Source organism: Cnephaeus nilssonii (assembly GCF_951640355.1).
Source record: "Cnephaeus nilssonii genome assembly, chromosome: 6".
In the NCBI taxonomy this organism is placed as follows: Eukaryota; Metazoa; Chordata; class Mammalia; order Chiroptera; family Vespertilionidae; genus Cnephaeus; species Cnephaeus nilssonii.
In genome coordinates this window covers 60,583,310-60,608,765 of record NC_137077.1, presented here as the reverse complement: position 1 = coordinate 60,608,765, position 25,456 = coordinate 60,583,310, and the positions used below count along the sequence as shown (strand labels likewise).

The window sequence follows — 25,456 nt, the reverse complement described above, 5'->3', positions numbered from 1 at the left end:
GATGTCCAAATGGCAGTCGGACATCCCTCACACAATCTGGGACTGCTGGCTCCTAATCACTCACCTGCCTGCCTGCCTGCCTGCTCGCCCCTAATTGCCCTCCCCTGCCGGCCTGATCTCACCCCCAACTGCCTCTGCCTGCCTGATCTCACCCCCAACTGCCCTCCCCTGCCAGCCAATTTGGTTCTGATTGGTCAGTTTCTATGCCAGTCAGCGTAAAAAGCTCCACCTCCTAGGCAGCCATTGGTTCCTCACACTCCACTGAGATTTGGTTCTGATTGGTCAGTTTCTATGCCAGTCAGTGTCTCTGGGCCTATCAACAGGGCCTGATCAGAAAGGCAGGACTTAGCAGCAGCCCCGGTGGAGGCCTGGAGAGAAATGGAGGCACGGCTTCTGGCCAGACTGGGAGAGAAAGAGAGAGGTAAGTGCTGACCAACAGCTGCCACAGAGGCAACTTGGGATCATGCCGGGGTTCTTTTTCCCCAGCCTTACAAAGGTTTCAGCATTCTGGAGAAAGGGCTGCACGTAGATGATTAAGAAGGAGTCCGTGGACGAAAGATCTTTTTGATAGGCATTGGGGGTCAGAGGAGCTTCCAGATGAAGGAGCTAGAAAACTCTCCTCCTTGACCAAGGACCCGTGCTTTTATTAAACACAATCTGTCCCAAGGCAAGGTGGGAATATACACCTCAAAGGGTATGGTATCAAAGGGTTTACAGAGATAGTCAGTTTCAGGAATAGCCTACAGCTGTTCAGGTGTTTGGCCAACAGGAGGCAATAAAATGCCCTGAGCTGTCTGGCAGTTAACAATACCATTCAGGTTTGGGGGGAGTGATTTTTAGCTGTTTCCAACAGGTAAACTACATGTGACTCAACCCTGTTGAGCTCCCCAAGCTTCACCAACCTTTTGGTAAAACTCTTGTAATTATTACATGCTGGAATTGGTTCTCGGCAGGATCAGTCCCTGCTTCTCTCTTCAGGCCTCTCTCTGGCCATGATTCACGGCCCCCTCAGCAGTCAGTGCTGGGGCACTGCGCCTGCAGCGAAGCAGTCAGTGCTGGGTTGCTCTGGCAATCCAGCGCTGACTGCAGGACTGACTTCCGGTTGGCCAAGCCTAGGTCGTTACTAGTTGTTACGACCCAGGGTTTTTATATATTAGAATAACATAAGACTTGTAATTGAAAATAACAAAACAAATTTATGCTTGTATTTTTTGTTGTTTAAAAATACGTACCTTGACCTTGCCATACTTTCGAAGGTATTACTAATATTTTGTCACAGGATGCAGAAGGCTGGATCCACCGCCAAACTAGAAAATCTGCACCACCTATTCTTCGTGTTTCTGTGCGAACTCTAGACTCGTTAGCAGCAAGGAAGTCAACGGCTCTATCCCAGACTTTCTTCATTCTTTTCCTATTATGTGAACAAAATTATTATCATCTTGGCTTATCATTTTTTTCAAATATTAATAACTGAAGGTAGTGTTATTGTTAATTCTGGCTGTTCTTATGGAGTTTTTCAAAAAAGACTTAGATGCTGAACTTCACTCACCTCAGATTTACTGAATTTCAAACTTTAGAGGTAGAGCATAAGCATCAGTATTTTTTCCCCTCTAAATTTCCACTGAACCCTGATGTATTACTAGGGTTAAGAAAGCTGCTTTAGCATATGGCATCATAATTATTTTCAAGAAGTTATTGGTTCTCTTATTTTAAAAGCTTTAACAAAATATTTAAAAATATAACTAATAAAACTTCACTGGCCACTGTCTGTTTCTTTATCAAGATGAAAGTAAAGGAAATAAGGTAGAAATTGACAAAAAAAGAATCAGATGTAACAGAAAGAGAATGACTTAGAAATCTGTCTATTTTGCCACGCAAAATCAGGAATGCAACAGAAGAGAGCTTAGAAAGAAAGAAGAGTTTCAAGTACAAAAATAAAGCCTGCACAGTAAAACAGGTCTAGTTGAGAAGGGTCATAACTCTTAATATAATTTTTCACAACTACAGAAAACACCAACATCCTTATTTACTTGAACTCATAATGCTTTGAACACACCTGTCATGAGGCAGTATTAAGGAATCTCGTACATGTGGAATAGGCATGAAAGGTTGTAAATCTTTGTTTTCCTGCCAAGCTTCATTGTGACTTCGTAAAACATCTGAAAATAAATCAAACACATTTACAAATGAAATCAATCACTGGTTATCATAATATAGTTTATCACATAATGACTATTCTAAAAAATAGTTTAGATTTTTTTATTTTTACTTTTTTGTTAATCCTCACTTGAGGATATTTTTTCCACTGCTTTTCAGAGAGTGGAAGGAAGGAAGGGAGGGGGAAAGGGAGAGAAAGGGGAGGAGGAGGAGATAAAAAGAGAGAGAGAAAGGGAGAGAGAGAGAAATCGATGTGAGACACACATGAACTGGTTACCTCCTGCACATGCCCCAACAGGGGGTGGGGAGCGAACGCACAACCCATTGCCCTTGACTGGGAATCAAACCCGAAACCATTCTGTGCCCGAGCCAATGCTCTAACCACTGACCATGGCAATAGTTTAGATTTCTAAAAATACTATACCTATAATCTTTATCACCATATCATACATCTGTCTTGTTTCCTCTTCCTCTTTTGTCCAGCGATATTTCATGTAACGCAGAACAACACAAACCATCACTACACCTGCAATATTCACATATTTTGCATTTTAAAAATTTGTGGTCAATGACATTCAATAACATTCATTGCAAAAAACAAGAAAAAAACCTCATGACAGTTTATACAGTGATTATTTTAACTGCCATAATGAGATAATGGAACGTGCCTTTAAGAGAGTGGGTTGAATTAGCCACATAATTAAAACTATATAAAAAAATTTTAATATTAAACATAATCCAGGTTTAACTTAATCTCACTTCTTTTGTTATGTTGACAAATGAACTGTTTTTAATTTTTAAGTTTTTTTAATGTTTTAAAAATTTGTTAATAATTGCAACATTTAAATTCTAGCTATTAATTTTTTGAAAACAAAAAAACTGTTTCACACACTTTTAACTTTGCAGCTTTAAACTACTAGAAAAGTGAGTCTATTGGGATTAAACATACTATACCTTACTTTTTAGGTAAACTAATTTATTTTTGAGGGACTTGGACAAAAAATAATCTCATAAATTCCTATTTTCAATCAAAATAGTCATATAAAATTTAGGAACATAAATGAAAATTTTAATTCAGGTAAGTAATATTTTTAGAATAAAAAATAATTTTAATAAGCATACATACCTTGCCATATTTATAGTATTTTATTTAAAATATTTATTATATTTTACTTTTAAAAACTAACCTTAGTTTTTATATTTTCCAGTTCTATTTTAAAGTAGATTTCCATCTATGCACTATACCTAAGTACTGTTTTCTAAACTGATGCTGACATTATTTTTAAAAACCTCGATATTATTATATCTTAGAGGAGTTTTGGATGTGATTTATAATGAAATAAATTATCAATCCTAGCATTTAGTGAAATACAGACACAAAAATTCTAAAATACAATGTATCTTCTTTGTCATCTTAACAACTTACCTAAACATAACAACAATAACCTGTGGGTGACAGTAACAAAAGCGCGCCGAAAACGACACCAAAAAGACATTAACGGTCTTGTGGACTGTAAAAACTGCACATCAGTTACATTTGTCAATTGTTCGTCAGGGGCATAACCAACACACCTATTTAAAAATAAAGGGAGAATTTAGAAGCAAAATCACTTTTTATACTACAAAATGATCAAAGTAGAAATTAAGTCCTTTACCTTATTCCAACATCTTTTCCATTTTCAAAAATCCACTGTAATGACATGTTAAACATATTTTCATATTCAGGACCTAAATTCTAATAAGAAAAATAGAGAACATAACTATCTATTCTTAATAATTCACATTCATTTGACTCTTATAATTAACATACTTTGCATAACACTTTAAACTATACTGCATAACAAAAAGTATTACTCATTACAGAAAAGTAAAAGGAAGAAATTACCATTTCCCCACCACTCTAAGATAATCATGGTTAATATTTTGCTACGTTCTCTTTTTGTTTTGTTTTTTTACATTTACAAATGTGTTTTTTTAATAACTTGTTTCTTTAAGTATCATCAAAAGAGTGAATTAGCAATTTTTTAAAATGTAACACTATTTTTAGATGGACAAATGACAAAAAATTCAGATGTGGCTATTACATGGACATTTTCTCAACAAGAGATTAATGCTTTTTTGTATTTTTAGCAGCAGTCCAAACTACATCTTTGGTGGTGATAAGACAGGTGAGGTTTTATAGCAAAAGGTGAACATGGGATTCCAAGAAGAAAAGGTTCACACACACATACCTAAAGGCAAGTTTATATGTATAAACTTAAGTGAGGATAAAAAAATAAAAAACAAAAAACGTCATTTATGTAGATGCATCTACTTTAATCACTTCTTCAGATTCCAACCATTATTTATGGTCAGTCCCTTGTCCACCCAATAGATGGAGGCAGGGGTTATGAACTCAGCTCTCCCATTTAAGAAGCAGAACAGTATAGTGATGAATTTCCAGTTCCATCACTTACTAGCTGGACCTACTCATTAAATCCCTCAGAGCATTAGTTTCTTAATAAAGTGGGTCTGATACCACCGACCTTGATGCATCATTATGATATTAGAAGTAACAGACAGAAAGTACTAAGATAAAATTTACAGTAAGTCCTCATTTAATGTCATGGAGAGGTTCTACAATTTTAAGTGAAATGACATAACAAAACCAATTTTACCATAGGCTAAGTGATATAAACAAGAGTTAAGTTCCTATGGCATCTCATCTATACTAATAATAGACAAATATGTAAATTGACCATACCTCCACGACGCCCACAGCTAATCAGGAGGGAGTATGCAAATTAACCCGACAAAGATGGCGGGCCTGTGGGCAGCACGCACGCGTCAAGCGGCCGGGGATGGGGTGGAATGCCCCCCGGCCTCTCAGGGCCTACATGTGCAGATGCCGCGAGGTTGGGGGCAGGGTGGGATGCCCACCCGCCCTCCACGTAGCTGGGGCGACGCGGTAGGCATCCCTGGGACCCCGCCCACTTCGAGCCTGTGGCCAGTGTGCGCACACAACGGCGCCGAGCGGCTGGGGTCCCGGGGTCACCACTGGAGTGTCCAGTCCTGTCAGCCTGGCCTGGGGGTGGCTGGCTGGAGTTCGCAGTCTTTTTGGTTTTTGCAGCCCCTGGACCAGAAGCGAAAAGCAAGAGAACGGGGAGCACCAGAAATGCTGGGAATCAGTTCTGGTGGCAGACGCGTTACGGGATCTCCTAGACACTAGAGCAAAGTGAGACTGGAGCAAGTTACTGTTCGGGTGGGGGATGGAGGGAACACAAAGGTAAGAGACATAAGTAAAGTCAGAGTGTCGAGGAAAAATTAAAGGGAAGACATCCTGCAACTTCTAGGAAATCTCCACCAATGGAGCAAAGAAAGAAAAAAAAAAAAAAAGACCTCTATTATTCTGTGAGCACCAAACCACCCTGGGTTGGGCTCTCAGACAATTTGCTCAAAAGATGCAAAGACAGACAGAAACTCCCAGATTGGAGAGGGCTCCCCTGAGGGCTCCCAGATTGGAGAGGGTGCATGTTGGGCTGAAGGACCCACCCCCCAGTGCACGAATCTTCATGCACCGGGCCCCTAGTCAAGTTTATAATGAAATGACATTGGATGAGACGATATTACTCAAGGACCTGCTGTACTGAATAAACTATAATCATTATGAAACTTCTCCCTTAGTCCATTTCCATTAACACTTATTTTTCCACAAGTACACAATTTTATTAACAGTGATTAGCATTTTAAGCTCGGCCATAAAAGTCTATCCAGCCCCATAATTTGGCACATTTGTAGCTATCTTCTTCCCTATTATTTTTTTTACAAAGGAAATTAATCACCCATTCACTACATCATTTCTATTGGAAAGTCATCACACAAAACTCCCACCAATTGATCAACTTAAAAACCAATCTGTATCAGTTAATCTCTGAATCTGCCCTCATTGTTCTAGAGTGCTCTTTTATATTTTTTTAAAATATGTTTTATTGATTTTAGAGAGAGAGGAAGTGATAGGTATACAGAAATAGAAACATAGATGAGAGAGAAACATTGATTGGCTTCCTCCTGCACGCCTCCTACTGGGGGATCAAGCCTACAAGCAGGGCATGTGCCCTGACTGGGAATCGAACCAGTGACCTACTGGTTCATGGGTCGATGTTCAACCACTGAGCCACACCAGCTGGGCCTGGAATGTGTTTTTCTAAAATAAAATTGGAAGATCTTAGGGGTTAGGGGAGACAAAAAACAAAACAAAACACAACAATCTATGTTTTTTCAATATAATGCTATGTATTTCCTAAATGTTCCACCAGAGGGACCTCTTAACTTTTCATAAACAACCTTTCAAACTGAAAAATGAGTAATAAAATTCTCAAGACATTGGGAGAGTTAGAAAAAGAGTGGCTAACTTATTTATATTAACTGTTATGTTTATTTAAATTTCCTCTAAAGGAGAAGGTGGGGAAAATAAATATAATGTAAAGAATCAATTTTAAGAAAATAAAATTTAACTGAGGATTACTTATTCTCTCATTTTACTAGATTAAACATTTACTAATACTATACTGATAACATACTATAAGTTGGGGGAAATTTAGCTTATACCTATAGAAATTCTACACATTCTTTGGTTTATTTACTTCTAAATGATTGCAATAACTAATTGTACTGATGGTGAAACCATAGGACAAATACATGAAATGTACAAATTTCTCTCAATAAAGCAGAATGCCTAAAATAAGCATACCTACTATCATCACTGTTTGATACCAGTTTAGTAATGACATTCTTCCCATTTATGCTGAAACTTGAATAAAATAGCTAGTTTGTACTAAATTTCTCATTCCAAATTAGAAAGTAACTTGGCAACATATAGCAAAAGCATTAACAAAGTTCATGCTCTCTGAACAAGTAATTTCTTTTCTAGGACTATTTCCTAAGGAAATGATCAGAAAATCAAATACTATATACAAAGATTAAGAGTGCTTTTATAATACTACACACACACACACACACACACACACAAAACAACAGCATACAATGCTCACAGCTGTTGCCTGAGCTTTCAGTTCATGTCAAGGTTGAAGCCTCATGATGATGGTACCATGGATCTGTCTCTCGCCCAGTGGGGCGAACTGGGCCCTCCCTGGAGAAGAAACCTGGGTTCCCCAAGATATGTGATCAGTGCTGGGGCCCTGCCAGCAGGCGAGGGGATCCCAAGGCAGGTGCTGGTCGTGGAGGCCACGGGGGCATAGGGTACCAAGGAGACAGAACTGAACCTCACATCACCCTGCTTGGCCCCAGAGGATGGCTGGTTAGCCAGAGGCGGGTAAGACTCCTCAAGGAAGGAACAGCCTAAGACAGGCACAGTCGCAGAGGAGCCATCAGGAGAGAACTTGGGAGTCAACAGAGGTGGGGCACAGACCCTCACCCCCCCCAACCTTGCAGGGACCTGAACCCTCACCCCTTCTGAGGAAGGTCTCCTGCCCCCATGGCTGCTTAACTTCCCATACCCAGCTCAAATCGGGACCTGGGTAACAGACAGAGACGTGGCCGACAGCAGCTGCCCTCTCACTGCAACAAGAATTGTTTGAGTTGTCTTGTACCCATGGTGAGGGGAAGTGGGTTTTTGATATCTAAATCCAGCGTAAGTACCAGGAATGCTCAGGACCTACTCAAGAAGGCAAATAATCCTTTCCACTAATATTTACAGGGTAAAATAAGATGGTTGTTAGAGTAATAAATTTGACAGTAAAATAGTAGTCGAGTTTTCAGGCTAATTTAAATTGGCTAATTGAAACAAGCGAATATTCTAGAAAAATTAATTGTACTGGACAAAAAGCAATTCCTAAAGTGTTAACTAAAATTTTTATTAGTTCATCTCATGATAAAATTGCGTAACATGTAATGAACCTAAAGCAGTCATATTATAGTGCAAAAGATTAAAATTTAAAAGCTATCAAGACTACAATATAAAATTTTCAAAAGCCTCCTAATATTTAAATCAAAAAAGGGGGGGATAGTAGAAGAATATCATGTAAGGAAAAATATCCTGTAAGTAAATTACATCTAGAAAATTTGTACTTTAGAAAATTAATTGTAAGGCTAAAAGCAAGACACCCATGAAAAACACACATGGTGTCAAAACAAGCCAGAGGAAAATCATTTGGGCAAAAAATGAAAAAGGATCCCAACAAGTCAAATTTATAGAAAATATTCCTTTATTAACTTTTGGTCAAGAATATGTTTGTATATTTTCAGAAAACAACTCCGAGACCATGTGGATTCCAGCAACAGAGAGGAATCGACAGGACTACTCCAGCCATGAAGACAGAAAAGAAGCAGTCCAGAGATGGAAGACGCTGACGTCGCCTTGCCATACTAGCAGTCAGCAGCTGTGCGTCACGGCAGGGTGCCCAGGACCAAACCAGAGAGGGTCGGACCTGCATTACCACCATTTGTCCACCATCCAGAACTGAAATATCATTGCTGACATGTACACATAAGGAACTGTTTGACATTGAAATTGGGTCTCAAAAGAACTGTTGGCCCAGAAAGAAACTCACTACAGACTGATTCATTTGCCTTTCAGCATAACCATTATTGCTTGTCTCATTTTCAGTTCTTATAAGTGTATTTCTAGTAGCACATGATCTCATCTAGGGGAAATGAACAACATAGACTAATGAACAAGAACAGACCCAGAAACAAGAAGGCATGGATTAGACTGTTGGGCCTCAGAGGGAGGGTAGGGGAGGGTGGGGATAAAGCGGAGAGATCAACCAAAGGACTTGTGTGCATGCATATGAGCCTAACCAGTGGTTAAGGACAACAGGGGGGTGGGGGCATGCGTGGGGAGGGGTGTGGGATAGGAATGGGGGTATGAGGACAAATATGTGATACCTTAATCAATAAAGAAATTTAAACAAACAAACAAAAGAAGAAATTTAAACAAATAAAAAAAAGAAAAGAAATTATTCCCAAGTGTTTTAAAAAGAAACACATTTCAAAAACCTGAACATGGGAAAATGCTTATACTAAAAAATCCTATCTAATAAAAGAGTAATATGCAAATCGACCATCACACCAACACACAAGATGGCCACCCCCATATGGTCAAAGATGGCCATCCCATGTGGACACAAGATGGCCGCCACAAGATGACTGGCAGGGGAGGGCAGTGTTGGGTGATCAGGCCAGCAGGGGAGGGCAGTTGGGGGCAACCAGGCCTGCAAAGGAGGACATTAGGGGCAACCAGGCTGGCAGGTGAGGGCAGTTAGGGGTGACCAGGCCTGCAAGGGAGGGCAGTTAGGGGCAATAGGGCCGGCAGAAAGCAGTGAGGCGTTGATCACGCTGGCAGGGGAGTGGTTAGGGGGTGATCAGGCTGGCAGGCAGAAGCGGTTAGGGGAAATCAGGAAGGCAGGCAGGTGAGCGGTTGGGAGCCAGCAGTCCTGGATTGTTAGAGGGATGTCCCAGATTGGAGTGCGTGCAGACTGGGCTGAGGGACACACACCCCCACCCCCCCTCCCCGTGCACAAATTTCATGCACCCGGCCTCTAGTTTTATTTATAATATGAAATATTTATACTGATACTAATTCTAGGGGGGAAAATGTAAGACTAGAAAAAAATGGACCAAAACTAGTGGTTAACCTTAGTGGTAAATTTGAAATGCCTTTTTTCCTTTTATTTTCCATACTAGAGGCCCAGTGCATGAAATTCGTGCACTGTGGGAAGGGAGGGTCCCTCAGCCCAGCCTGTTCCCTCTCACAATCCGGGAGCCCTCAGGGGATGTCCTACTGACGGCTTAGGCCCGCTCCCCAGGGCCTAAGCCACAGTCTAGCCTCCCTCTGCAGGAGGCGACCAGTTGATCATGGGAAGGCGCCACTGTTGGCCGCCGCAGCCGACAAGGTGTTTTCATCAACACCAACTCCAGTCCCTTCACCACAAAAAAATGACAACTTTCTTTTGGCATTTTCAAGATGTCTCTTTCATAGGATATGACATTTCTTTCTTTCTTATCCTTATCTGAGGATATGTTTCCATTGATTTTTAGAGAGTGTAGAAGAGAGAGGGAAAGACAGAGAGAAACATCAATGTGAGAGGAACACTTCGATTGGTTGCCTCTTGCATGAGCCCTGACCTTGGCTCCGGCCAAGGAGGAGCCTTCAACCTAGGTACATGCCCTTGATCAGAATCGAACCTGGACCTTGCGGTCAGCAGGCCGAGGCTCTATCCACTGAGCCAACCCCGCTAGGGCAGGATATGACATTTCTTAGCCCTCCAGCAGCGGACCTTCATTTTTTCCTCCAGGAGTGTGGTGGAAGAACCCTAGATCACTTTCTTGGATTCTTATTACACAAGTTACCAAGAACACTGCAAGTGGCGTACCGGGAACTTAGCCAATGAGCGGTCAGAAAAGGTGTTCCCTCTGCAGCTCACCCGCAGAAGCGTAACTGCTGGTGCGCCGCAGCTGGAGCAGGCGCCCCTGCCTATGACTACTCCGGGGCTGCCCAAGCCAGCACGGTGGCTTGGGCAGGCCTCTCTGTCTCCGTCTCCATCTCCATTCTGGGCCTTACCTGCACATAGTCTCCTCCTGACCGGTTGTGACTGTTACAGCATCCCAGCTAATTTGCATATTGCCTCTTTATATATATATATATATATATATGTTAAATCATAAACATTAATCTTATATTGAAAAATATAAGCATTATTTTTAAAACAGTAGTTAAAAACTTTTATCTAGACCGTAAAACTTAATTTTTTGGAAAAAATTCCTGTTTAATGCTTTTTTGTATTTTTAGCAGCAGTCCAAACTACATCTTTGGTGGTGATAAGACAGGTGAGGTTTTATAGCAAAAGGTGAACATGGGATTCCAAGAAGAAAAGGTTCACACACACATACCTAAACATAAAAGGGTATTGTCATTTCTACATAAAATAATTTAACTACCTAAAAAATTGGTCAATCCAAAATGTTTTATAAACATATACATAAGAAATTCTACTAAATCTAAAAAAGAAAAAAATTAAACCTAATCAGAAACATAAAATAATTCCAGGAAAAAAGATATGAGAATATTTTAGGACTTAAGTTCATTAATATCAGTTTTTTCTTAAAACTCAATACAAGCAGTTCCAACTCAACTCATGCATGGGTGCTTTCATTAACTACTTTGCTGACCATCCTTAGTACTAGTAGAACCAATCTCTTGTATACTACTGCTGCCTGGCTTAGACTCCAACTTGTCCCAACTCTGGTCTGTGTCCCATCTTTTTACCATATCCTATTGCTGATCCACAGCTTCAATCTAATGGTTGGAGAGGAAAAAGAGAGGAGGCTATCATCCTTCCACATTAACCCCTTCCTCTTCCTCAGCTCCAGATTACCTACTGGATCAAGCCCTATTCTGTCCTCACGCCCCGTGTCCCAGCCCTTTAGTCCTTCAAATATAGTATTCAGTATATTTTAAGAGTCTCAGGGATCTTCTGAAATGTGTAATAATCTTGGTGCAGGAATTTATTACCAACACATACCTGTGCCATTACATAAGAGATTTAACTGGAAATAAAAAAGAGAAAGCAGAAAGGAAGCACTGGTTGGGATCAGTTTTTCCTACTGCTAGATATAAAAACACTTTCAAATATCTCATAAGGAAACGCTTGCTTGCCCTCTTCCTGGAATATTTTATCCTATGTCCCTGTTAGTGTACTAAATCCAATCCCTTCCTTGCCCCCACCCACACAATCCATCTAACCATTCTTCTATCCCTTAAGACACAGCCCCATAATCACAATTCCTCCTTATTAAGATCAATATGCATACTGGTTCTTTAGCTATCCAATCCATTAGGTATTATACTACCAACAAATTGTCTGTCATCTAGGTCAAAACTGAAAAATAAAGACAAGAAAAAGGCTGAGAGACAAACTCTGTAGCATGTTATTAGGAACCTCTCTCCAGGTGACACTGATTTAATTAGTTAGAAACCAATAAGAAATAAAAACATATTGGGAAGCTACTATAATCATCAGGCACTGAGGTAGGTCATTTAATATATTCACTTAAGTCTCCAGCAACTCTGACAGGTATCACCTTGAAAAACAGGTACAGAAAAGTGAAGGGACTTTACCAAGACAAACAGTTTCTATGTGAGACATCTAATCTCCATCACATTATACTAGAGGCCCAGCACATGAAATTGCGTGTGAGACCCAGAGTCCCGCCCGCCGGCGCCGCAGGACCCATCAATGCACCTCCTGTTGACCGTTAATTTGGTTGTTCCAGTGTTACGGCCACTAGCTTTTTATAATACAAATAGTCTTAACATCTATTGGCTATCTACATGTAAGTCATTAATTAAATGACTGAGTACTTCTCTTTTTGGCAGGTATATCAAGACATTGTCAACAAAACGTTGATGAAAGACTTAGAACTATACTACATTCTTAATTGTTAAAAAGCAGGGATGATATCAGCAAGATGACAGAATATGAAGTCCCAGACCCTCCTTCCCCCAGGAGACAAAAATTCAACAATATACAGACAAATTTCCTTTGTAATAGATCCAAAATCCCGTCAAGAGGTTCCTGCATCCAAACAGACCCAACAGAAACTAGCTGCATGGAAGCCAGTAGGAAAATTTATAGCATTCACTCACCAGAGCCCCTTTTCCTGGCACAGCATGGTGCAGTTAGGACAAAATTCCCAACTCCTAGATTCTCCTTGAGGATGGAAAGAGAAGACTGAACCATATGTCTAAAGTTCAGACTTTTTGGGGAGCTACCAGAGGGACTGGTTTCAGTCTTGCCTGAATCTAGGCATTGACAAGTAAGGGCACCAAGTTGGGAACTGCCAAGAACAAAGGCAATGAATGGTTTGAACTAGCACACAGGCACTCATCATTGCTCCTCCCCACAGCTCAGTAAAGAATGAGTGGGAGAAAACCCCAAACTCCTGGTTCTTCCCTGAGGAGGGAAAGAGTTAAAACATGTGTCCAATGCTCCAGTTTCTTAGAGAGATGCCCAAGGGACTAGTATCTGTAGCACCTGTCTCAGAACACTGACAAGACCTGACACCGTCTATGTAGATGGATGGATGCTGCTGCTGAGAACAAAAAAAAACTGCTACTGCCCCATAGGACCTGCAGTACAACAGACAGACACCAGAGGGAGCAAGAAATTACAAGCTCCTAAAAAAAGAAACCTACAAGAACTTCTATTTAGAAATTTATACCCACAAAAAGATGCATTCAGAGAAAAGATTTAAGGACACCCTGGAATTTCTGAGTTTACTGTTGAAGGTTTCCCCTGAATAAACTCTGGGAGATATGGCTGTTCTCAAATGCATACATCGCAACCCACAGTAGCAAGGCACAAAAAGTAAACAAGGAAATATGGCCTGACTAAAGGAACAAAATAAATCTCCAGAAACTGACCCTAAAGAAACTGAATATAAATTACCTGACAAAAATATTCAAAATCACCGTCATAAATATGCTCAATGAGCTCAGGAAAATAATGCAAGAATAAAATGAGAATATCAATAAAAAGAAATCACTTTTTCTAACATTCTTATTGATTTCAGAGAGGAAAGGAGACAGAGAGAGATAGAAACATAAATGATGAGAGAGAATCACCGATTGGCTGGCTGCCTCTTGCACGCCCCCTATTAGGGACCGAGCCCACAACCCCGGCATATGCCGTTGACAGGAATCCAACCCGGACCAGGAATCCAACCCGGACCCTTCAGTCCACAGGCCCACGCTCTATCTATTGAGCCAAACCAGCTAAGGTGAGAAATTATTTTTTAATTGAAATTTTGGTGCTAGAAAATATAATAACTGAATTGAAAATTTCACTAGATGGGTTCCACAGCAGACTTAATCAAGCAGAAGAAAGAATCAAGGAACTCAAAGACAAGTCATTTGAAATTATTCAGTCAGAGAAACAAAAAGAAAAAACAATAAAGAAGAGTGAAGGAAGCTTAAATAACTTAGAGGCTATCATCAATCAGACTAATATATGCATTATGGAAGACCCTAAAGGAGGACAGAGAAAGGTGGAAAAAGCATATCTGAAGAAATAATGATAAAAATCTATGGAAAGAAAGGGACATTCAGATTCAGCAAGCCCAACAGCCTCTTATGGAATACAAGAAAAACAGTACTGAGACAGAAGTTTAGTGGTAAATGCCTACATTAAAAAAAGAAAGAGTTCAAATGAACAACTCAATTTTGTACCTCAAGAAACTAAGAAAAGAATAAGTTAATATTAGCAGAAGAAAATAATAAAGTTAGAGCTGAAATAAACAAAATGGGGGTGGGGTAAATCAGTAAAACAGAGGGGTTTTTCTGTTTGTTTTTCAAAAGATCAGGAAATTGGCAAACCCTTAACTAAGAAAAAGAGAAGATTCAAATAAATAAAATCAGAAATAAAGAGAATATTACAACTGATGTCACATAAATACAAAGGATAAGACGAGAATAAGAATTAACACTAATCATTCTCAAATTCTTTCAAAAACTTTAGGAGGAGGGTACACCTCCACACTTATTTTATGAGGCCAGCATTATTCTGATACCAAAGCCAAACAAAGAACTATAAGAAATACAGACGAATATCCCTAATAAATATAAATGCAAAAAAATTCTTAGCAAAATACTAGCAAACCAAATTCAACAGCACAGCAAAAGAATGATACACCATGAGCAAGTGGAATTTATTCCTAAAATGAAAGAATGATTCAACAATTTTAGAGGCCTCACACTTCCTGACTTCAAAACTTATCACAAAGCTACAGTAATCAAAATAATACGGCACTAGTATAAAGATAGGCAAAAACCAATGGAAGAAAATAGAGAAATTCATGCACATATGATAAACTGATTTTTTACAAGGATGCTAAGAACACACAATAGGAAAAAGTCTCTTCAACAATGTTGGGGGGAAAAAAACCCACAATTTCCACATGTAAATGAATGAAATTGGACTCTTTTACTACACTAAATACAAAAATCAACCCAAAATAAATTAAAGACTTAAACATAACACATCTATATATATACTAGAGGCCCGGTGCACGAAATTCTTGCACGGAGGGGGGGTGTCCCTCAGCCCAGCCTGCACCCTCTCCAATCTGGGACCCCTCGAGGGATGTCCGACTGCCCGTTTAGGCCCGATCCCACAGGGCAGGATCAGGCCTAAACAGGCAGTCGGACATCCCTCTCACAATCCAGGACTGCTGGCTCCCAACTGCTCGCCTGCTTGCCTTCCTGATTGCCCCTAAATCGCTTCTGTCTGCCAGCCTGATCACCCCCTAACCACTCCCATGCCAGCCTGATTGATGTCTAACTGCTCCCCTGCCAGCCTGTTTTCCCCCAACTTCCCTCCTCTGCCAGCCTGGTCACCCCTAACTGCCCTCCCCTGCAGGGTTGATTGCCTCCAACTGCCCTCCCTTGCAGGCCTGGAGCCTCCCAACTGCCCTCCGCTGCTGGCCATCTTGTGGTGGCCATCTTGTGTCCACATGGGGGCAGGATCTTTGACCACATAGGGGCAGCTATCTTGATCTTGTGTGTTGGAGTGATGATCAATCTGCATATTACTCTTTTATTAGATAGGATAGAGGCCTGGCGCATGGGTGGGGACCAGCTGGTTTGCCCTGAAGGGTGTCCTGGATCAGGGTGGGGTTCCCTTTGGGTGTGGAGAGGCCTGGGCGAGGGGCCTATGGTGGTTTTCAGGCCAGCCACACACCTGGTGACCCAAGAGGAGGCCCTGGTATCTGGAATTTATTTACCTTCTACAATTGAAACTTTGTAGCCTGGAGCGGAGCCAAGCCTCCTGCTAATCTGTGGCAGCTGCCATTTCTATAATTGAAACTTTGTATCCTTGAGTGGAGGCCTGGGCCTGCCAGAGTGTGTGGAAAACTTGGCTTCTTCTGTTGCCCGGGAAACCCAATGGTAGCCATCTTGGCTGGGGTTAATTTGCATACTCGCCCTGATTGGCTGGTGGGCGTGGCTTGGCTGGTGGGCGTGGCCTGTGCAGCGGAGTGATGGTTAATTTGCATATTGCCTTTTTATTAGAGAGGATAGAAAAGCCTAAGTGTCCGTCCATCCAACCAGTAGCTATGATGTGAACTGACCACCAGGGGGCAGACGATCTGCCATGACACGCACTGGCCATTTAAAAATAAACAGCACTATGGACCTGTCACCGACAAACCAACACTCAGCTTCCCCCAATTGGGACACAGGCCCCGCCATCACCCTGGAACAATACCCCACCAAATTGCAGCCAACACTGCCAAGACCCCATGACACAAAATGCGGCCCACAGCCCAGCCCAGAAACTGTCTACCGTTTTGGTTGCCTGGTCACTGTGGGCTCCAGGTAATGACATCATGTAGCAACGCCTGGCTTCCTCTCCCTAGCAACTAGCCTCCTTGGAGTTTCTTCAGCCCAGGAACCCGACTTCCTTTATAGCCAGGTGCAAAAATATTTTACAGTTTAACCAAATGTTTGTGAAGCATTTTCCCGTGCCTCATCTCATTTGATCCTCACAGAAGTCTTGGAATAGGTAGATAGGAGACTCAGTAGAATCCTATTTTCTTTTCATTAGCAAGACACCAATAGTGATATTAAAATATTTCTTCTAATTAATTTCCTTTCAATGTGCATGAATCTGTGCACCGGGACACTAGCGAAACTATAAAACTCCTAAAAGAGCCCTGGCCAGTTGTGCTCAGTGGTTAGAGAGTGTTGGCCCTCAGATCTAAAGATGGCAGGTTTGATTCCTGGTCAAGGGCACATACCTCGGTTGTGGGTTCAAACCCTGGGGCACGTGCAGGAGGCAACCAATCGATGTGTCTCTCCCATGTCAATGTTTCTCTCTCTCTGACTCCCCACCACCACCACCCTTATCCCTCCCTTCCACTCCGTATGAAAAAGTATCTTCAGGTGAGGATTTTTTTTTTTTTTTTAATTCCTAAAAGAAAATACAGGGTAAAGTTTCATGTCTTGGCGATGACTTTCTGGACATAAAACCAAAAAGCACAGGCAACAAAAGCAAAAACATACATGTGGGACTATATTGAACTAAAGAGCTTCTTCACAGTAAAGGAAACATTCAACAGAGTGAAAAGGCAACCTACAGAATAGGAGAAAATATGTGCAAACCATCTATCTGATAAGGGTTAATATCCAAAATAAATAAGGAACTCCTACAACTCAATAACAACAACAAAATCAAATTAACATGATTTTAAAATGGGCATGGATTTGAATAAACATTTCTCTAAAGAAGACATAAACATGTCCAACAGATACTCAACATCACTAATCATCAGGAAAATGCAAGTAAACATCACCTTACAACTGTTAGCATGACCATTATTTAAAAACAAACAAACAAGTGTTTCAAGGATGTGAAGAAAGGGGAACACTTGTAAACTATTAATGGGAATGTAAAATGGTGTAGCCGCTATGGGAATCGGTATTGAGTTTCCTTAAAAAATTAAAAATAGCCCAGCTGGTGTGGCTTAGGGGTTGAGCATCGGCCTATGAACCAGGAGGTCACAGTTCAATTCTGTCAGAGCACATGCCCGGGTTGTGGGCTCAATCCCCATAAGGGGCGTGCCAGAGGCAGCCGACTGATGATTCTCTCTCATCATTGATGTTTCTATCTCTCTCTTCCTCTCTGAAATCAATTAAAATATATATATATTTTTTTAAATTAAAAATAAAACTATCATGCAATCCCACTGCTAAATATGTATCCAAAATAATTGAAAAGAGGATATTAGAAATATCTGCACCCCCATGTTTACTCTGGTATTATTCACAATAGCCAAGAAGTGGAAGCAACCTAAATATCTATTACAGATTGATGGATAAAAGAAAATGGAGTTTTTACACACACACACACACAAATAGTATTCAGCCTTAAAAAAAAATCTTGTCACGTTACAACATGGATAAATGAACTTTGAAGGCACTAATGCTAAGTGAAGTTAGCCAGTCACAAAGTGAAAGGGTGGTGGCCCGGGACTAGGAAGAAGGGAAATTAATAATTGCTGTGCAATGAGAATAAAGATTCAGTCATACAAGATGAAAAAGTTCTAATACAATGATGTGCATGTAGTTAACAATACTGTACTGTACACTTAAAAATGTGTTAATAGGATAGATCTCATGTGTTTTTTACCACAATAAACCAAGGCGAAAATGAAGTACTATACTAGTATATGACATGACTCGCTGATAATGAACCATGCCAGCTTCTGGAGATCAACATTTCCATTTGTAAGTACGCACATCTTTATGGGATTTTATTTACAGATCTGAAGCTCACCAGTATGGCTTTCAAAATCCACTGTCTTTTTGGAAATCAGAATGACACCTGTCCATCTTAACCTTTCCTTTCATCTAGGATTTCCTAAATATTATTTACAGTGGTTTATAAAATTCATCTGCAAAGTTCTCTTAGTACCCTGAGATGAAATTAATCTGCGACAGATCTGAAATAAATGACAACAGTTTGATGCATACTTGTTCTTACATGCTATGTACCTACCTCAATTTCTCTCTTACAACTGTTGTTTGTTTCCTTCCAATGTGCAATGTCTCAGAGAGAGAGAAGCAAACTAAAACAAAAATGTTGAATATTTCTGCTTTTTCTATCTGGACCCTTTATACCAAACAGCAGGCCCAAGCTTTTAAAAGTGCAATTAATAAAATGCATGGTACTTTTTAATTTTTATTTGTTAGTCCTCACCCAAACATGTTTTGCTTTTTATTGTTTTTAGAGAAAAAGGAAGGGGCAGAGAGAAACATTGATTGATTGCCTCTCGTATGCGTCCCGACTGAGAATCAAACCCATAACCTGGGTGTGCCTTGACAGGGAATCGAACCTGCATCCTTTTGGTGTACAGGACTATACTCCAACCAACTGAGCCATCTGGCTAGGGCAAATAAATGGTATTTTTGATATAAGTTGTTATTATTCATATAAACTTTAAGAATATAGTTATTAAAATTATAATTTCACTGCTTACTTTTAAATATGCAGCTGCCTCTTGGACAGAAAGTGTTCTCTGACTAGAACTGCCACATTCATGATCTCCTGGAAAGATTAGCATAGTATTAATTTTGAATCAGTACGGTGTTCAATGGAAGAAAACAAATATTAATTAAAATATATTACAATTGCAATTGTAGTTATAGTTATTGTACTCACTAAAGATGAACATTGTTTATATTTCCTAGGAGTAATTCAAGTAATATAAAAAAATAATTACCTTTACATAAACCACAGCCTTTAACATGCATTACAGTCTAGATAAGAACTTATCCTCCTCTTATATTCCCAACTACATTGTTATCTGGGGTAGGAAGCATGTGACACTATGCCTATCCAAAGATCTTGGCACACACGAAGGCCCTCCACAAATTCATTATTTTTCAAGCGGGAAAATTCATTGTTCTAACATATACATCTATCACTAAAATTAATAATTAAAGTATTCAAATAAGTTTTAATTAAAACATACATTTTCAGATTATAACTAAGCCTATCTTTAGCAAGTGGTGTACATGCCTTAAAAGTTATTGTAACCTATCATTAGAAGATTCTGGCAATGATCTGGTTTCTACAGAAAAGCACCTTTTTCTTTTCTTGTCACTATAAGAGAATCCAAAGCCTTTTCTTTTAGGTTATCTGTGGTTATTAGAGATCAATTATCCTCATAATGAACTTCAAATTTAAGTGTTTCCTGTCCTGTTTCTTTCAAGTAATTAAAAAAAACTTTAACCTAAAAGTTCAATAGTTAAAGTAAAATAAAAGTCTTGGCAAATTTTCCTATCATAAAAGAAACCATGTTCCTATTCATAGTTTTGTTAGAGTAGCCAGTTATTAGTGGTTGTAGTTGTAAAAAGGGAAGAAATACCTATTAGATGAACAAGTAAGTTTCAAACTTTATAATGCATCCTCGGAAATTCAGATGCCTTAGATCTACAGCAGGGGTCAGCAAATTACAGCCCATAGACCAAATCTGGCCTACCACTAGATTTAACTAGTATAAACATGAAGTTTCATTGGAACACAGCCACACTCACTCATTTATGTATTATCTATGGCTGCTGCTTTCATGCTATAATGGCAGAATTGAGTAGTTGCGACAGAGACAGTCTAGCCCACAAAGCCTAAAAATATTCTACACTATTTGGCCCTTTCACAGAAAAAACTTTTCCAAACCCTGCTCTATAGGAAGGAATCTATATCTTTAAAAGCACTTCAGATTATGCTGACGTAGCACACTTCATAAAACAATGCTATAGAGACAGCTATAGACGCTTGCGGTAGCAACATCAGGAATTTCTGGCTAAAGTATATACTTAAACTATTTCTGGTTGCTACAGCATACCAAATAAATGTCATTAGCTTGCAGTGTATAAATATGACAGTTCAAAAGTCAATGCAAATAAGGCTTTTAGTGATATACACAGAATTGTGAACCTAAAAAACTGATCAGAATTAAGGACCCAAACTAAAAAAATAAAGATTGATGAGAGGATGTGGAACTGCCAGGATTCTAAATGCCTCCATGCAATAAGAAAAGTTCCCCATTTAACTACTAGGCTTCTACCAATGATGTGGTTTCCACAAAAAGGATCTGCTACATCAAGAGTATGAACAATTACATTTTTCTTTTCTTATAACTGTTTATAAGAAGAAAATCTCTTCTACAAGAAGTAAGTCTCTTCTTTTGGTTTAAATGTATAATAAGTTAAAAAGTAACAAACTTTGAAGCTGCTACCACAGCTTATAGGTACTAAACTTAATACCAATTCACCTATATTATTGTTATTAATAACCTATATGCAAATATGTTAATACCTAAAAGCTTTCAAAGACTTACTAAGAGCAGAATATAAAGAAAATGCAATGAATCAGGAAGAAAAAATTCTATAATATATTTACTTTATGACACCTATACAACCATTAAAGAAAAATCTGCATTTTTATATTTATTCTAGGATTTTAGTTAATTCATTGCTTGCCCAATTTAATTTCTACTTTCAGAATTTTGTTAATATTAATGCAGAAAAAATTTTTACTTTAGAATGATATTTATATACATACATTTTTCACTAATACATGTGGCAGGCAGAAAAAAAAACACCTTGATTAAATATTATCTACAAAAATAAAAACCCACTCCATATAGGTAATAATAACTTCTAAAGAGAAAATATCTCACAAATATAACACTAGACTTGAGAAAAACTATTTCTACTGCTACAACATGCTACATATGCAAATTTAATTTTCAAAACATTTTTAGATACGATTGTTAAAATAATTACCTGCAAGCTGTGCCAATCGATCATGAAGCTTGTATAAAGTGTTCATCATAAGATTTTTTTCATTTTCCTAAAATTAAAAGAAATTATTTTTAAAATATCTAGGTTAACGCCAAGAAAAATACATACACCAAATAGTAGTCTTACCCAAAAAGAAAAGCATAAGGAAATTTAAAATCATAGATACTATATAATCTAAAGGACAAATTCATATTTAAACAATGGCTACCATATTTTAAAGAAACCTAAGCCTAAAATCTAAATAATCACTTTATACATTTTACTTTCTTGAGGATGATTGGGAAATTGGCACTAAGGTTAGTGCTAAAAAAGGTCTCATACACAACAAACTTCACCAACCACCAAAACAATGCTCCTCAATTCCCCCAACCCTATACAATAGCATGCTTATGTATATTATCCTTATGACACTATTTTCTTCCAGGCTGCCCTTCATGTTTTGTTTAATCTGATTAAACCACATAATAAGGGAATGAGTACTGACGCCTTGATTGAACCTCAACATCTCCCTAAGCTCCCAAAGTGGACCTGAATAAGTTTATGAACCATTAAAGTAAAATAAACATTTAACAAGTATCTACTATGAGCTAAGATTGTTCTCCGCAAAGCAAGAGATCCAGTGAACAAGATGGTTCCTGTTCCCAAGGGCAAAAAACATATCACAGTTGCAAACAAAATATAATGTAAACACCTAAGAAAGAGGTAAGCAAAGATCTATTACGGAAGAGAAAATATTTGAGTTGAGTTTCACAAGAAGAATAGAATTCACTAGCATTCCAAGCAGAAGGAACAGCATGAGCAAAGGCATAAAGGCATAAAAGCATTGTTATATTTCTTACATAACCAGTAGCCTACTTTGACTCAGCAACCTACTAGAAAAGCAGTTTGGAATAAACTGCTAGAGAATCCTAAATACCAAGACAAAGAGTTTTACTTCATTTTGAAAGCTTGGGGGGGAGGAAAGTAAAACAAACGTGTGCATCAGGACTATTACTCTGACCACATGAAAGGAAATTAGAGAGGAGACTATTGTAATGTCTATGTACCCTACCAATTAGTCTAAAGCAATGAGACCTCCAATTTAAGAGCAATCACAATTAAGAGAGACCAATATAAGCAATGAAGAATAGTAGGTTAGGACAGCAGGTAATAATAGCTTATTACACTATTTGAAATGAATTCATGATTCACGAGGGGGCTGTATTATTATTCCCCTTTTTCCCCTAAAGTGTCTAACAAAACAGAATTACTGGATGAATACAACCAAAAGCAAATTTAGACAAGATACAGAAATCTGGAAAAGTAATTATATGTCCAATAACATGCGACCTCATCCATTTATTTTCATGCTATATATTCAGAGACAGAAGAAAAATTTGGACACTATAAGTGGCATGCTTTTGTCAATGCAGCTTTAACCAGTGACACTAAAGAAAAAAGAAAACTTATCAAAGGCATCAAATCCTACTTACTACCAGAGTCCCTGGTTTTATGTGAGATTGTTGGTAAGAGGCAAGTGATATTCCTTCAGTTGACTACTTGCCTTCCAATCCTTTTCCCCCTCAACTCTATCTCAACCAGATTCTGAATCAAGACAGTCCTTATCTTTGCATAAGCTTAAAAATCCAAATTGCAAAAGTCAGACATCAAAAATAACTGCAGGGGCTGAAATCCAGGATTCTGAAAGCTATGCATTTGTGATATATTACACCACAAAATTGTTTTTAATAAATATGTTCAGCCCTAGTTGGTTTGGCTCAGTGGATAGTTGGCCTGCGGACTGAAGGGTCCCAGGTTCGATTCTGGTCAAGGGCATATGCCTGGGTTTCGGTCTCAATCCCCAGTGGGTGGTGTGCAGGAGGCAACCAATCAGTGATTCTCTCTCATCACTGATGTTTCTCTCTCCCTCTCCCTTCCTCTCTGAAATCAATAAAAATATATTTAAAAATAAATAAATATGTTCATTATAATAGAATGAAAAGGAATTCAATGATAATGTAGATTGTGGACTTGACACATAAAATCAAAGTAAATCTGATTAGGCTCTGAGATTAAAGTAGCTGAGAGTAAAAAAATAAATGAATAAAGTAGCTGAGAGTTTTCTTGTTTGTTTCCTCCCTTATCTGGAAAAGTGACTTTATGTTTATGATGGGTGGATCTTCATCAAACCTATCCCCACTTTCCTATTGAAAATAAAACTAAATCCAAAAATTTGACACTTTTTCTCTGTGATTACATCTTCAATGAACACCAGAGGCCTAGGAATATACTTCATCTTTTGATTCACAGATATTTAAACTGGACTAGATAAGTAGAATAGCAAAATCAGATGTAAATGAATATCATACTGAATAACGTACATATTATTACATTCTCATACAAAGAATTTAAGCACCCAAAAAGCTCAACTATAATTTTTTCATGAATTATTTTTCTAGTGATGACTTATTCAAAAAGAACATCTATATATATAACAAGATTCTCAAGTGCCATCCAGATGGACTATGTTATTAATGTGAACAAATCAATTTTGAGAAAGAAAGGCTTTGTTTGGTTGAATTCTCTTTAGCACCAGTATGCTGAACAAGAAGTCAAAAAGTATGGAAATCAAATATTAAAGTTACTTTCTTTATAGAAACTTATATTGGCTTATAGTTGCATTACACTCTTCTTCAATTCAGACTGCTTTTTAGATTGTCACTTCTAATATTCAGCTTGAAGGTATCTAACTAGTGGCTTCCCTAATCATCCCCAAAACAAGTTAATGATCTACCAATAAGTCCATATTTAAAGTAATCTTTCATTAAACAAAAATAGTTTTATAATTTGAGATAGCTACCTTCTAATTGTCTGTTTGGTAAGATCCAGACTTTCTTATAGTAATACATATACTCTAAAGCAAAGTTCTTATTCTTGGAAGAAAAAAAATCAAACTGTAGAGAAACGCTACCAAATTTTCTCATATATTGTCCCCTTTAAATATTTCACTCTTCTATCCTCAGCCAATTTTCTCCTCAAAAATATTTTCAATTGTTTGTATCATGTATCTGATTAATGACAATGAATTTTAAACACTTAGCATGGTGCCTGGCACAGAATAAATGAACTGTCATCATCTTTATTATTACTAGTATTTAGAGCCGGGGTGGGGAACATCCATGAAGCCCACGAAAGCATCTGGTCTGGCCCTCCTAAGACATTAGGGTGAGTTAATTAAAAGTTTGATCAAATATAGTAGGCTAATTTTTTAAGTTAATAATTTTGTATGGCCTGCAAATCCTCTCTAATAAAAGAGTAATATGCAAGTTGACCATCACTCCAACACCCAAGATGGCAGCCCCCATGTGGTCAAAGATGGATGCCCCCATGTGAATACAAGATGGCCACCAAAAGATGGCCTGCAGGAGAGGGCAGTTATGGGCCATCAGGCCAGCAGGGGAGGGCAGTTAGGGGTGACTAGGCAAGCAGGGGAGGGCAGTTGGCAGGAACCAGGCCTGCAGGGGAGGGCAGTTGGGAGGGACCCAGGCCTGCAGGGGAGGGCAGTTGGGGGGGGGGGGCCTGGCCTACAGGGGAGGGCAGTTGGCGGGGACCAGGCCTGCAGGGGAGGGCAGCTGGGGTGGGGGGACCCAGACCTGCAGGGGAGGGCAGTTGGGGGGGGGACCAGGCATGCAGGGGAGAGCAGTTAGGGGCAATCAGGCTGGCAGGGGAGCAGTTAGGAGTGGTTAGGGGGTGATCAGGCTGGCAGGCAGAAGCGGTTAGGGGCAATCAGGCAGGTGAGCGATTGGGAGCCCAGATTGGAGAGGGGTCCCAGATTGGAGAGGGTGCAGGCTGGGCTGAGGGACACATCCCCGCCCCGTGCACGAATTTCGTGCACCGGGCCTCTAGTGATGTTATAAATATCCAAATGGCCGTTGGCAGAAAAAGCTTCCCCAGCCC

At 39.2% G+C, this 25,456-nt stretch overlaps 1 protein-coding gene across 1 annotated transcript in view; it reads right to left on the bottom strand.

Annotated features, from left to right (window-relative positions):
• The window catches only part of LEMD3 (LEM domain containing 3), a 71,900-nt gene that overhangs the window by 11,457 nt on the left and 34,987 nt on the right, over positions 1 to 25,456 (bottom strand). Inside the window, exons 3-9 of the mRNA XM_079775007.1 lie at positions 21,503 to 21,569; positions 19,192 to 19,259; positions 3,813 to 3,892; positions 3,584 to 3,729; positions 2,582 to 2,683; positions 2,057 to 2,159; positions 1,233 to 1,411 (exon numbers count right to left, since the gene is read on the bottom strand). Of these exons, the coding sequence (XP_079631133.1) occupies positions 1,233 to 1,411; positions 2,057 to 2,159; positions 2,582 to 2,683; positions 3,584 to 3,729; positions 3,813 to 3,892; positions 19,192 to 19,259; positions 21,503 to 21,569 (745 nt within the window). The remainder of the gene's footprint in view (positions 1 to 1,232; positions 1,412 to 2,056; positions 2,160 to 2,581; positions 2,684 to 3,583; positions 3,730 to 3,812; positions 3,893 to 19,191; positions 19,260 to 21,502; positions 21,570 to 25,456) is intronic.